We start from the raw sequence: 15,578 nt of genomic DNA, 5'->3' as shown, positions 1-15,578 counted from the left end.
GCTGATGTAATCTGGATATCATGTAATCTCCCACGGGAGCATGAGCGGTAAAAGTCGTACCTGCATTTGTGTGTGCTATACAAGAAATTGTCGAGACAGTGTTTGCTGAATCTCGTGTTTAGCAAATCAGCGAATACATCTGGAATTTCGGTCCTTAATTAAGAACCAGAAGCCAGAGTATTAATCAGTACAGAATCTCGTTGCTGACAACGGAAGGATGTCCTGATGCAATCCCAAATGATTGGTAGAGAAGTTCTCTTGGTATTGTGTCAGAAATAGCTGGCAATAGCGATATGTGACACTAATACAGTTATTGGAAGACAAGATCTAGAACCTTTTGAACCATGTGGCCCGATTTAGAGAACAGGTCTCAATGGGATTGTCGCTGAAGTTGGATTAGAGTACTTACCATCCGTCGTGGATCGCAGAAGGACAAGCCGGTGAAGATCGATGGCATCGAGGGACAGCCTGAAGGACGTGAACGTCCGACTCAACTCTGTAACCTGTATGGTAGCGCAGGTACAGAGGAGACAGGCTGAGCGTGTCTGGTGCTACCACAGTAATTTGTGGAGGGTCAGAACCCTGCACCGGTATTGTGGGGAATGCCTCGGGTAAGGGGAGCCATTACGACTCATGAACCCGGCCTTCTTTGCAGCAGCTCAATGTATTGTGACACCAGTGCAGAATTCCTCGGAACTCGGTCTGGTCATTCTGTAGCACAGAGGACGGCCAGCACTGTGTGGAACAGTGGCGGTGGCAGTAATGATGTTGCTCGGCCTGGGCATTCTCCAGCACAGAGTAGGATAGCACCGACGTCTTGGATGGCGTCTGTGGCGGACGGTCACCGTACCGGTGACAATAAGTGCCATGGTGCTCGGCCCGGTCCTTCCCGAGCGCAGAGGTGGATGCCCTTGCTGTCTTGGATGGCGAATGATGACGGACTGTCAGCAAGCCTGCACTGCTCCTGGCACTATGTAGTGTCATAGGCTTATACGGGGCTTTAGTTAAGAACCCAAAGCATGGAGCACTGTGTTTAGGCGAGGGCATTGTGTATAGGTGCTATGTCAGTATTGATGGCGGCATAGAAGCGGCCTCGAGGGTATCGTCAAAAATATAGATGAAAAAATGTCGATGGACTGGGCAGAACAATGATAACAGTGACGGAGGCACAGACGGCATCGGCATAGGTATCGATGGAAACAATGTGGCATTGAAGAATCGAATAGACATCGATGGCATTGGGAAATTGATACCGGCATTGATGGAATCAATGGCTGCACCGATGCTGGCACCGACGGCACTGACCCAGGCACCTACCCGGGCGTCGACGGCACCAAGGTGTGCATCGAGGCATCCACCTGGGCATCGATGACATCGATGGAAAAATCAGTGCCATGGATGAAAACATTGATGGCACTGAAAAAATCAATGTGGGGATCGATGGCATTGACGGACCACGGGGGGGGTGTCGATGGCATCGAAGAAGGCAGGATGGCCTGGATGGGGGTATCCATGGTAGCGATGGGGCATCGACTGCACGAAGGTACCGAGGTAATCGATGGAGGCATGAATTCGACAGAGGCCCTGGCGGCAACAGTAACCGTGGAAGTCCCTATCCCACTAGCACTAATAACCAGGCAGAGGGTCACAGGACGACACTCGCAGGCTATGTGGGGCTAACTGTGAAAACATAGGGAGAGGGAAGGCCGCAATTTGGTTGGTAGGCCAGGAAACCGTAATGAGGTGACAGGAACCGACCGAAAAACAGGGCATAGTACTCACCGAGCGTCGATTCCTAACCACTATGGTTATTGCAGAGAGGAAAAAAGAAGACTGATGGGAGACACCTGTCGGACAGGGATAATTACAGGCTGAGCAAGCTCAGTGCACTCAGTGTGCCAGTGTCAGTCAAAGCTTTATAGAAACTTTGACAGAAAAGTTTTCCATAACAGGGCTCCGTCCACTGACGTCACCCATATGTGAGGACTACCATCCTGCTTGTCCTGTGAGAAAATACATTTTTAATTCTGCTTCACCTAAAATTTCCTAAAAAGTATACCTGTTTTTACTTTCATTCACAAATATAGTACAATTTAAAAAAAATGGTAAAATATATTCATAAGAAATCATTGATACTTACATTGCTGGCTGTTCTAAATATTTGAAATGTACAAGTAGTGTATTCTATAACCGATATGTTTGAATCAAGCTTTTATTTTTATGTAGTCAGAAATGTGGAAAGGCGAGAACAAGACAGTCTACCTGGCTAGTTCTGGCTCCTCTAATAAGAAGTTCCTTTACACATTTGCTCAAGATTGGAACTGGGTTCTATGAGACATTTGTTGGTTAAAAAAAATGCCTAGAATAAATTATATATCAAATATGCTTGCATGGACACCCCTGGAAAGCAATAATCCTGCTTTGAATTAGGTTTACTATATTTACCTGATCTTCCGCAATATGAGTTCTGGCAGAAGGGGAATCCAACAAAGTATGCAGCGCCTGGAGACAGGCAGTTACATGCTCAATGGGCTCCTCTGGTCTAGGGGAACAGAAGAACTGTATGCTAACACCTTTAACCAAGCAAACAAAAAAGAAAAATCAGTAGTTTTCCATAAATAAGCAAAAAAGTCTTTTTATGCGCTATTTCAAGTGCATTCAATTATTGTCTTTCGTTCTCCAATATAGGGGTAACTTTGTACCTAGCCACAGTGATGTAAAGTCCCATCTGTGATGTAAATTTCCCATCAATTATCAAAGGGGAAGTACATGCATACTTCCCCTTTGAAAATTACCCAGCTAAATTACAATTCATTTGTGCACAGAATTTTTTGGGGAAATACATGCACACTTTTGAAAAACACAAAAGTGTATGCATAAAAAGCCCACTTGGTTTCACTAGAGAGAAAACTGGGAATCTTCTAGCAATATGAGTTCCAAGGGGTGTTTGATGGTCATATTGACTGACAGGGCCGATGCTAGTTTTTTTGCTGCCCTGTATGAAAAAATATTGTGCTGCCCCTGCACCCTGATTCATTCAATGCCTGTCCCAGGCCTATCAAATAAAGCCCAGCTCCATCCTGCAATCGATATTTTTTAAAACTGATAAGAACCAATGAATAAGGAAGTGTATTAGGTACCCTAGGCAAATCTTACATTCTTCCACACACTCACCCTTTACAGACACACACAAATTATGCATTTATAACAAATTTTACATAAAAAAAGAACATTCAAGAGTACAGTCTTTTAAGGCAAAAATATCACTTACAACATGCATATTATATTTACATGCACTCCTTTAAGAACATAAGAAAATGCCATACTGGGTCAGACCAAGGGTCCATCAAGCCCAGCATCCTGTTTCCAACAGTGGCCAATCCAGGCCATAAGAACCTGGCAAGTACCCAAAAACTAATCACAAAAACTTTATCACAAGCAGATTGTGATAAATTGCAGGAAGACCTTGTGAGACTGGAAAATTGGGCATCCAATGGCAGATGAAATTTAATGTGGATAAGTGCAAGGTGATGCATATAGGGAAAAATAACCCATGCTATAATTACACAATGTTGGGTTCCATATTAGTACTACAACCCAAGAAAGAGATCTAGGTGTCATAGTGGATAACACATTGAAATCGTCGGTGCAGTGTGCTGCGGCAGTCAAAAAAGCAAACAGAATGTTGGGAATTATTAGAAAAGGAATGATGAATAAAACGGAAAATGTCATAATGCTTCTGTATCGCTCCATGGTGAGACCGCACCTTGAATACTGTTGTACAATTCTGGTCGCCGCATCTCAAAAAAGATATAATTGCGATGGAGAAGGTACAGAGAAGGGCTACCAAAATGATAAGGGAATGGAACAACTCCCTATGAGGAAAGACTAATGAGGTTAGGACTTTTCAGCTTGGAGAAGAGACGACTGAGGGGGGATATGATAGAGGTGTTTAAAATCATGAGGGTCTAGAACGGGTAGATGTGAATCGGTTATTTACTCTTTCGGATAGTAGAAAGACTAGGGGGCACTCCATGAAGTTAGCATGGGGCACATTTAAAACTAATCGGAGAAAGTTCCTTTTACTCAACGCACAATTAAACTCTGGAATTTGTTGCCAGAGGATGTGGTTAGTGCAGTTAGTATAGCTGTGTTTAAAAAAAGGATTGGATAAGTTCTTGGAGGAGAAGTCAATTACCTGCTATTAAGTTCACTTAGAGAATAGCCACTGCCATTAGCAATGGTTACATGGAATAGACTTAGTTTTTGGGTACTTGCCAGGTTCTTATGGCCTGGATTGGCCACTGTTGGAAACAGGATGCTGGGCTTGATGGACCCTTGGTCTGACCCAGTATGGCATTTTCTTATGTTCTTATGTTCTAAGTCTATTCCATGTAACCATGTAACCATGTAATCCATGTTAATGGCAGTGGCTATTCTCTAAGTGAACTTAATAGCAGGTAATGGACTTCTCCTCCAAGTCCTCACATATGGGTGACATCGGTAATGGAGCCCTATGTACGGAAAAACTCCATGTTGCTGCTTTACAAATGTCCAGAATAGGTACAGAGCGAAGGTGTGCTACTGAGGTTGACATCGCTCTGACTGAGTGTGCTTTTACTCGCCTTTGAAGAGTAAGGCCTGCTTTTTCATAACAAAATTGTATGCAATCTGCTAACCAGTTTGACAGAGTATGCTTACCCGCTGCTTTACCTGGTTTGTTTGGATCAAAGGATACAAATAGCTGACTGGATTTTCTTTGAACTGTTGTGCGGTTTAAATAGAAGGATAACGCACGCTTACAGTCCAAAGTGTGTAAGGCTCTTTCACCCTGGTGGGAATGAGGCCTAGGAAAGAATGTTGGTAAAACTATTGATTGGTTCAAGTGAAATTCCGTGACAACCTTAGGAAGGAATTTTGGATGTGTACGGAGGACTACCCTGTCATGTAGGAACTTTGTAAAAGGTTCGTATGTGACTAGAGCTTGTAGTTCACTGACCCTTCTAGCTGATGTAATGGCTATGAGGAATACCATTTTCCAAGTAAGGTATTTAAGGTCACAGGTATGTATGGGCTCAAATGGAGAACGCATAAGCCTGGTTAATACTACGTTCAGGTCCCATTGTATGCTTGGGGAATGAACTGGAGGTTTAATGTGAGTTAGGCCTCTCATGAATTTACTGATGAGAGGCTGTGTGGAGATAGGTGCATCTCCCAGCTTGTTATGATAAGCTGAGATTGCACTTAAGTGTACCCTTACAGATGACGTCTTAAGACCAGTGTCTGAGAGATGGTAAAGGTAATCTAGTAGTAAGGTAGTGGGGCAAGTGAAAGGATCTAAAGCTTTCTGAGTGCACCACAAGGTAAACCATTTCCATTTGTAGGAATAATTCTTTCTAGTGGAAGGTTTACGTGAAGCTATAAGTACTTGAGATATAGAGGTTGGAAGGTTGAGAGGTTGTAAGATCAAGCTTTCAACATCCATGCTGTCAGGGACAGGGATTGAAGGTTGGGATGGCGCAACTGACCCTGTTCCTGAGTTATGAGATTGGGAGCTACTCCCAGGCGAATTGGATCCCTGACTGAGAGATCCAGCAGTGTGGGGAACCATACTTGTCGAGGCCAATATGGGGCTATGAGTATCATAGTCCCCTTGTCCTGTTGTAGCTTCACTAGCGTTTTGGTTATGAGTGGTATCGGTGGATACGCGTATAACAGGCCTGAATTCCAATGGCGAGCAAAGGCGTCCGTTGGTAGGTTGCTCTCCTGTTGTAACAGGGAGCAGTAATTGTTCACTTTGTAGTTGAGATGGGATGCAAAGAGATCTATTGTCGGTTGACCCCAGCGTTGGAAGATCTTGGATGCTATTGCTGGATCCAAGGACCATTCGTGCGGTAGGAACTGACGACTGAGGCGATCGGCTACTACGTTGTGGATGCCTGCTAGGTAACTGGCCCGTAGAAGAATTGAGTGTGTCAGGGCCCAGTCCCAAATTTGTGCTGCCTCTTGACAAAGGAGGTAAGAACCTGTCCCCCCTTGTTTGTTGATGTACCACATGGCTACTGTGTTGTCCGTTTGGATCAGAACAGTCTTGTGTGAAAGGCAGTCCTTGAATGCATGCAGCGCATAGCGTATAGCTCGAAGCTCCAGGAAGTTTATTTGAAAAGAGGCTTCGAGCTTTGTCCACTTGCCCTGTGTCTTTAGATGACCAATGTGTGCTCCCCACCCTAAGGTGGATGCATCTGTAGTCAAAATTACTTGTGGAACTGGTTGCTGGAAAGGTAGGCCTTTGAGCAGGTTGTTCATTGATGTCCACCAGATGAGTGCAGATCTGAGCTTTGGTGTTATATGAACGGGAGTGGACATTGGTTGAGTGGCTTGTATCCACTGTGCTTTGAGTGTCCATTGCAGTAGCCGCATGGTCAATCTGGCCATGGGAGTTACGTGAACTGTGGAAGCCATGTGCCCTAGAAGAATGAGGCACTGGTGAGCTGTTACTTGGAATTGGTTTCGAAGAGTGTGAGTCAAGAGGACAAGTGTTTGAGCACGGTCTCTTGGAAGAAAAGCTTTTGCTATTGCAGTATTTAGATCTGCACCTATGAACTGTATAAGATGAGTTGGTGAAAGATGGGATTTTTGGTAGTTGATGAGAAATCCCAAGGAGTGAAGCACCTGGATAGTGAGCTTGAGAGAAGTGAGAGCTCCTTCTTTGATTGACTCTTGATGAGCCAATCGTCCAGATAAGGGAACACGTGCACTTCTGTTTGTGGAGGTGTGCCACTGCTACAGCCAGCACTTTGTGAATACTCGTGGGGCTGATGCAAGGCCGAATGGCAGCACTCTGTATTGAAAGTGTTGATCCTTTACCAGAAATCGCAGGTACTGGCGATGAGGAGGAAAGATGGGAATGTGAGCGTAAGCATCTTGAAGATCCAGAGAGCAGAGCCAATCTCCCCTTTGAAGAAGAGGTAGAATGGTGCCTAAGGACACCATCCTGAATTTCTCTTTTTTGAGAAATTTGTTGAGATTTCTGAGGTCTAGAATGGGTCGAAGGCCTCCTGTTTTCTTTGGAATGAGGAAATAGCGGGAGGCCCTTTTGAGGTCCAGGAACTGGTTCTATGGCCCTGGCTCTCAGAAGGGTGGACAATTCTGTTTGAAGAATTATGGAATGTTGATTTACTGTCCAAGATGGAAGTGGTGGGTTTTCTTTTGGAACAGTAAGAAAATCTAGTCTGTAACCGTGAGTTGTGATCGATAATACCCACTGGTCGGTGGTTATGGAGGCCCAAGTGCTTTGGAAGTACATTATACAACCCCCTACTGGTATGTTTGGGAATGGGTTGATGAAGCTGCTGCTCTCTGAGTTGTTTCAAAAACCAGATGTAGTGGCAGTTTGTGGTGGTGGCTGTGCCCTTGCAGGCCCTCTGCCTAGGTTGTTGGCGTTGAGGTGGGCGGGCTGTTCTGGGTCTATTTGCTGGGGGATAATACCTGCGTGGACGGTAGTATGGACGTCTGGTATCACGCTTTGGAATTCTCCTTGTAGAAGGTTGAGTATCCTGAGGTATTAATGATAATTGTTTCAGTGTTTCTGTGTGGTCTTTTATAGTCGCCACAGCTTCTTTGACCTTTTCTCCAAAAAGGTTGTCCCCCAAGCAAGGAAGATCAGCCAAACGTTCTTGGACCTCTGGACGGAGATCAGAGGCCTTTAGCCAGGACCATCTGCGTGCAGCTATGCCTGAAGCAGAAAGTCGTGCTGCAGTCTCAAAGCAGTCGTAAGTAGCTCTGACCTCGTGTTTTCCTGATTCGAGGCCCTTATGGACGATATTCTGGAATGGTTCTTGATACTGCTGAGGAAGAGACAGGGCTAGGTCTTGAACCTGCTTTCAACGGTTCCTTTGATATTGATTCATATATAGCTGGTATGATGTTATCTTGGATACCAGCATGGGAACCCTGAAAACCTTGCGGCCCTAAATTATCAAGAAATCTACTCTCCTTCCCAGGCGGTGTAGATGAATGAGATTTCAGTCGTTTCGCCTTCTTCTGGGCGGACTCTACCACGACTGACTGGTGTGGCAACTGCGATTTTTGAAAACCTGGTATAGGTTGTACCAAATAAGTTGCCTCTGATCTTTTATTGACTGCTGAGACAGATCCTGGGTGTTCCCATATTCTGTACTGAAGGTCTTGAAAAACTTCATGGACCGGTACTGCTAACATTTCTTTAGGAGGATCTACAAATTGCAGAACCTCAAGTGTTTTCTGCCTTGCATCCACCTCCATTTGTAGTTGAAAGGGGATGTTGTCAGCCATATCCTTTACAAAGTTTGTAAAGGAAAGGTCTTCAGGAGGTGACTTCCTGTGGTCGTCAGGTGGAGAGGGTTCAGAAAAAATATCCCCATCTGAAGAGTATTCTGAGCTTGTGTCAGTAGCCATATCCAGTGGAGTTTGGTGAGTGACTGGCACTAGCAAAGGCTCCCTAGGCCTTGATGGTAGAAGAGGAGAATGAGGCCTTGGAGGCTTTGGGATTCCAGAGGGTCCTGGAATAGGCTCTTCTGGTGTTTTGTTGGATAAAATATCCAGGAGAGAGTCTAATTTAGTCATGAATGGATGCAGCATCGAGACATCCTTTGACGGTATCGGTATAGTCCCCGGTGGAACCGGTGAGGGTATCGGGGTAGGCATCGTAGGCCGTTCCTGTGGCATCGTCGGTGCCGGCGGCATCAATGGCGATGGATCTCTCTGCATCGGAATCGGCATCGATGGCTGAGGCGGAATCGCATCGCGCAGAGCCTGGTGCACCGCTTGACGTATATATGTGTCAAGTTCCGCTCTCATAGCTGGTGATACCAGAGCAGCTATGGGGGGAGGCGGTGTTGGCGATGCCGATACCTCCTCAGAGCCCTGAGGAGGTACGGAGCCCGGCACCGATATCGGTGGGGATCGCCCTGGATCAGTAGGGCTCGAAGCCTCCGCACTCGTCCGAGGTATCTTTGCGGGTGAGGCCGTACCTGTCGATGGGTCTTCGGTCATCGGTGCTAGGCATCGTCGATGCCGGTGACGATGTTTCTCCTTTTGTTTCTCACTTCCAGAAGTGGACGCCTTCGACGATACTGACGGTGATGGCGTAGAAGCGTCTCCCGCTTCCGGACGACGTTTTTTCAGTAGTACCTGCCGGACGGATCCGGATGGCGATGACTGAACTGAAGTCGATGCCTTCGGGAGCAATTGTATATTAAACAATTGCTCCATTTTCTCAACGCGGAGACGACGGCCTTTTGAGGTCATCTCTGCACATAATGTACACGATTTTACATCGTGTTCTTTGCCTAGGCAAAGAACACATTCTGAGTGCGGGTCTGTTATAGACATATTCCGCGCACAGTTCGGGCATTTTTGAACCCGGAGGCCATTTTGCCGGACAGCCGTCGACGGCGATGACCAAAAAATATCGGTACCGGCCGGAAACCGAAGGGAAAAAAAAGTTACCGCGGTGGTTAACGAAGGGAAAACCCTTGCGGTGGGATTGATTTTTTTTTCCGGAAAAGTTAAACTTTCTTAAGGTGGTGAATTCACCACAGGACTCCAATTATACCGCGATGCTAAGTGCTTCGCGGAAAAAAGAAGACTGAAGGGAGACCCCTGTGGCAGGGAATATCATGGCATGCTGGGCATGCTCAGTAGGCACTCTGGTGCCAGTCAAAGGTTTCATGGAAACTTTTAAAGAAGTTTTTCCGTACATAGGGCTCCATTACTGATGTCACCCATATGTGAGGACTAGCATCCTGCTTGGTCCTGGGATAACAAGTTTAAGGAGAAGGGGTGAGGAACAGGTTTGAGGACAAAGGGGTATGGGGTGGTGGTAAGGGGTAGGAAGGGGGGAGAAACAAGTTAAGGGGGTAGGGGTAGGGAAAAACAGCTAGGATATTGAAAGGGGGTAGAGCAGAGAGAGATTAGGTGGTCAAAGGTGTAGGTTTTAGGTATAAGCCTGTGTGAACAGCCATGTTTTGAGTTTTTGCTTGAAGATTTTAGGGCACAGTTCTAAGCGTAACGCTGTAGACATTGAATTCCACAGCACAGGACCAGTTAATGAGAGCGCTCGTGCTTTGGAGGATGCGTAATTGAAGAGTTTGGGGAGAGGGTGTCCGTATTGTGGCGAGGGTACTGGTTTCTGGTTGGTCTGAGGGATGATGGAATTGTAGGGAGTCCAAGAACCAGTTCATGTCAGGATTATGTAGTGCTTTATGAATGATTGAGAGTGTCTTGTATTGTATGCGGAAGGAAATAGGCCAGTGCAGTTCCTTTAGGATGGGTGTTATGTGTTCATTACTACGTGTGTTGGTGAGGATTCGTGCGTCTGTGTTTTGCAGAATTAGTAGGGGGTGAATGGCATTTTTAGATAAACCTAGGAGAAGGGAGTTACAATAGTCGATTTTGGAAAAGAGCATGGCTTGTAAGACAGTGCGGAAGTCAGAAAAGCGAAGTAGAGGTTTAAGTTTTTTAAGTGTATGTATCTTGTAGAAGCAATCTTTGAGTGTTGAGTTGATAAATTTCTTTAAGGAGATTTGATCATCTAGCATAACCCCTAAGTTTCGAACTTGTTGGAAGAATTGGATGTAGGGTAACGGCGCATGAAGTGGTGAGAGTGCATGGGAAGGGGTAAGTGGGGAAATAAAGCATAAGCTCGGTTTTTGTGGTGTGAGGGCAAGATGGATGCTATTTAAGAGGTTGTTAATAGACATAAGTGTGGATTCCCAGATTTGAGAGCTTTGGGAAGAGAATCAGTAATAGGGATAAGAATTTGCACATCGCCTGCGTAGAGGAAGTGTGGAAGCTTGAGATTGGATAGGAGCTTGACAAAGAGGTAGGAGGTAAATGTTGAAAAGGGTGGATGAACAGTCCTTGAGGAACCCCTTGGTTAAGAGGTATTTCTTTAGACTTGTGGTTTCCGATTTTGACTTTGTAGTTTCGGTTGTTAAGGTAGGAACTGAACCATCTGTGGGCGACTCCAGTTATTCCAATCTCACGGAGCCGTTGGAGGAGATATTATGATTAACGGTGTCAAACGCGGCTGAGATATCTAGGATAGCTAGGACATAGGATTGCCCTTTATCTAGACCTTTAATAACGTAGTCAGTCAGGGACAGGAGGAGGGTTTCCGTACTATGAAATTTGCGAAAACCGTATTGGGAGGAAGAGAGGATTTGGTGGTCGTCTAAGTAATTGCTGAGTTGACGATTGATGGTTTTCTGTAGAATTTTAGAAATAAATGGGAGGTTAGAGATGGGGCGGTAATTGGAGGGATCAGTGAGGTCAAGTTTAGGTTTTTTTAGAATGGGCTTGACAATTGCTTGTTTGAGTGGGCTGGGTACTGCTCCTGAATTGATGGATAAGAGATCTGTCCGACAGATAAGGACGAATGAAGGAATAAACGGACAGATAAGGACGAATGAAGGAATAAACTTGAGATGAACAACTTGAATGAAATACAGTTTTCAAACACCTGATATGGCTTATATTATGTAAACTGTATGTATGTAATTAATTGTAATCTTGATTACACAGTGTTGTTTGTGCATACATATGTTTTTATATGGTATGTGTGTGATTGGGGGATGAATGTGTGAGCTCAGGTTTTAAATGTCTATATAGGTGAATATGTTGTGAGTTTCAATAAATGGTCAATTGTATTTTGATTACATGTGATCTCTCTGTTGTATGGTATGGTGATGTGATATCAGAGTTTAGTTTTAAAAAGGAAATTACCCTCTGTAAATTACCTGAATTGATGGAGGCATTAATTATGGGGCGGATTTTCAGAGCCCTGCTCGCGTAAATCCGCCCAAAACCGGGCGGATTTACGCGAGCAGGGCCCTGCGCGCCGGGAAGCCTATTTTACATAGGCCTCCCGGCGCGCGCAGAGCCCCGGGACTCGCGTAAGTCCCGGGGTTCTCGGAGGGGGGGCGTGTCGGGGGCGGGCCCCGGTCGTCGCGGCGTTTCGGGGGCGTGTCGGCAGCGTTTTGGGGGCGGGTACGGGGGCGTGGCTACGGCCCGGGGGCGTGGCCGCGCCCTCCGTACCCGCCCCCAGGTCGCGACCCGGCGCACAGGAGGCCCGCTGGCGCGCGGGGATTTACGCCTCCCTCTGGGAGGCGTAAATCCCCCGACAAGAGGTAAGGGGGGGGGTTTAGACAGGGCCGGGCGGGTGGGTTAGGTAGGGGAAGGGAGGGGAAGGTGAGGGGAGGGCAAAGGAAAGTTCCCTCCGAGGCCGCTCCGATTTCGGAGCGGCCTTGGAGGGAACGGGGTAGGCTGCGCGGCTCGGCGCGCGCCGGCTATACAAAATTCATAGCCTTGCGCGCGCCGATCCAGGATTTTAGTGGATACGCGCGGCTCCGCGCGTATCTACTAAAATCCAGCGTACTTTTGTTTGCGCCTGGAGCGCAAACCAAAGTAGGCTATTCGCGCGCCTTTTAAAATCCGCCCCTATGTTGGTAATAGGTTGTGCTATTAGGTCGGGAATGTTAATGAGGAGTTTTGTGGGGATGGTATCTGTAGGGTGGGAGGATGGTCTGGTTTTCTTAAATATGGACTCTATTTCTATGGCCGTGGTGGGCTCTAGCGATATGAGGTTTGCAGGGGAGTTATTTGTGTGAGAGGGGTGGGTGTTTTGGGGGGGGTGTGGGAGATGGAGGGAAAGCGTTTTAGTAAGTTGTTGATTTTGTCATGGAAGAAGGTTGCAAGATCTTCACATTTTACTTTAGCTTCTTCTTCTGGAATGGCGGGTGGGGTTAATTTAGTGAGTGAGGCGACGTATTCAAAGAGGGCTTGAGGATTGAATTGGTATTGGTGTATTTTGGTGGCATAAAAATTCTTTTTTGCATTGTTTAGCGAGTCTCTATAGCTGTGTAGGGAGGACTTGTATCTAGCGAGGGGGGTAGGGGTAGGGTCTATGCACCAGTTCTTTTCAGCTTTTCTAAGGTCATGTTTCATTTCTTTCAGTTTTGGTGAGTACCAGGGTTTTCTAGATTTACTATAGGATGAGAGTTGTTTGGAAACTAGGGGGCAGATTTTATTAGCAACCGAAAGTGTGTGTTGGTTCCATGATGCGAGGGCAGTGTCGGCATTTGAGAGATCAAGGTTTTCAATAGTGTTAGAGAGTGCAAGGATTAGGTCGTCCCTTTTGCATGTCTTTCTAAATTGTATAGTGCTGGAGATTTCAGGGGAGGGAGGGGGGGGGTTTAGTGAGAGGAAGGTTCTTTAATGTAATGGTCTGCCCATGGGATGGGTGTGCATGATGGGGAGTCAGCTGCTATGTGATGGTTGATAAAGATGAGGTCGAGGGAATGGCTGGCTTTGTGTGTGGGTGTGTTGATGATCTGGTTAAATCCTATAGCTTTCAAGGCTTCGAGGAAGGAGGCGCATGAAGTTTTTGGGGGAGTTTTATCGATATGAAGGTTGAGGTCACCTAGGATAATGGCTGGGGTGTCACTGGAAATGTTTTTGGCTATGAATTCTATCAGTGTGGAGGGATTGTTGTCTAGAATTCCTGGAGGGGCATAGATTAGGCAGATTTGCAGAGAGGGGTGCTTTGAAAAGTCCAATTTCAATTTTTCAGGGAGGTGAGGAAAGTTGGTGTGTTAATTTAAGTCCATTTTGGCAGCTAGTAAATGCTACCCATCCTTTTTTTTTAGGTCTAGGGATGGAGAAAATATTGTAGGTGTTATTAGGGAGTTGGTTAAGTATGACATTGTCAGTGTCTTTCAGCCATGTTTCTGTTATATTGCGCAAATGTCAGGGGTTTCATCAAGGTCGTCGTTGAGGATGGGTGTTTTTTTGTTTAGTGACTGCGCATTGAAGAGGAAGGAGAGAGAGTGCTGTGATGCCATGATTTGGGTGAGGGGTGGTGAGATCATGGTTGTGGGGATGGTTTGAGGTATGAGTGGTGGCGAGTGGTATAGCAGGAAGCAGGTCGGTGGTCCTGTTGTAGCTGAGGGTGGGAATGCAGAAGTTTGGCATATTGGGGGGGGGGAAGGGGGTATGCAAGATCCCGGAAAAAATAGGTCTGGGTTACAGGGGAGAGAGTATTCGTGAGTATGAGAGGAGAGAGGGGTGTACAGGTCTGTGGTCTAGGGTGTTAGATGGAGGTGAGAGGGACGGAGGTTTTTTGCAAGAAGGAGGCGTCGGGCTGATAGGGGGAAGGGGGTATAAAATGAGGGAAGGGTGTCGGGTTGCTGTACAATAAGGAAATTGCAATGGAAAGGAGACTGAGGATTTGAGTAGCGGCGGTTGTTTTAGGTTTATAAAACATAGGAACAAAATTGGAACAAGAAGATATAGGCAGGTGTAAACATGAAGACAGTGAATGTCTAGAAACCCATAGATTATGGTCGGATCGGATGGGATGAGGCACACTAAGGGGTGCACCAAGGGGCAGGTCCCTTAGGTTGTGCTCCTTTGTGCGCGTGGCGCCGCTGAAATGCGCCCAGATTTAAAGCTCTTACTTGGTGCTGAAAATAGTCCTCACAGCCCCTGCTGCCTTTTGATAGACTGGATGGCTATGGTGGGTGCGGCTTCGGGTCTCCACGCAGCTCGCCGGTGACTGAGTTGGTGCGAGCGGGCTCTTGCCCCGATTGGGCTGTGCCGACCACGCGAGCCCCGGTGGAGCGATAGCGAGGGGATGGCAGGTACCAGGTGGCCGTCGAAAAGGGGGGGGGCCGTGAAATGCATTTTGACACACGGAGCTCAAAAGGTTGGCCATCACTGCCCTACTCCCTTGTGATACGCTGAGATGGCACTGAGGTGTACCCCTACCGAAGAAGTCTGGAGACCAGAGTCTGAAGGTGCCAGAGATAGTCTAATAGAGATGAAGTAGGGCAGGAAAAGGTGTCAATACCTTTTTACGTGCCCCACACGTTAAATCTATTCCACTTGGAAAGATAAGATTTCCGTGTGGAAGCTTTTCGTGACGCTACAAGCACTTGATAAACCTTAGTTGAAAGATGGAGCGGTTTGTAGGATCAGGTTTTCAACATCCAGGCTGTGAGGGATAGGGTCTGAAGGTTCGGGTGGCCGTGGTTTTGAGTTATGAGATTGGGCGCTGTGCCCAGGCGAATGGGTTCTTGGATGGAGAGGTCGAGAAGCATGGGGAACCATACTTGTCTAGGCCAGTACGGGGCTATGAGTATCATTTATCCCCTGTCCTGTTGTAGCTTCACAAGAGTTTTGGCTATTAGTGGTATCGGAGGATACGCATATAGGAGGCCTGTGCTCCAGGGGCAAGCGAAGGCATTCATGGCTAACGGGTTTTGTCGTCTGTGCAGGGAGCAGAATCTGTCCACTTTGTGATTCAGTTCGGATGCAAAGAGGTTGATGGTTGGTTGACCCCAGCGTTGGAAGATTTTGCTCGCTACGCAGGTATCCAGAGACCACTCGTGGGGATGGCAACATCGACTGAGGCGATCTGCTACTACGTTCTGTATGCCTGCCAGATAAGTGGCCCGGAGATGAATGGAGTGTGCAAGGGTCCAGGCCCAGATCTGTGCAGCTTCTTGGCAGAGCAGATAATAGCTGTTCCTCCCTGT

General features: G+C 46.7%; 1 protein-coding gene across 1 annotated transcript in view; it reads right to left on the bottom strand.

The window, feature by feature from the left end:
* HEATR5B (HEAT repeat containing 5B) overlaps positions 1-15,578 on the bottom strand; it is a 571,627-nt gene that overhangs the window by 77,478 nt on the left and 478,571 nt on the right. The window contains 1 exon segment of the mRNA XM_029594411.1: positions 2,446-2,573. Coding sequence (XP_029450271.1) covers positions 2,446-2,573 — 128 coding nt within the window.

This window comes from Rhinatrema bivittatum, chromosome 3 (genome assembly GCF_901001135.1).
Source record: "Rhinatrema bivittatum chromosome 3, aRhiBiv1.1, whole genome shotgun sequence".
Lineage (NCBI taxonomy): Eukaryota > Metazoa > Chordata > Amphibia > Gymnophiona > Rhinatrematidae > Rhinatrema > Rhinatrema bivittatum.
This window is presented reverse-complemented; position numbering and strand designations above follow the sequence as displayed.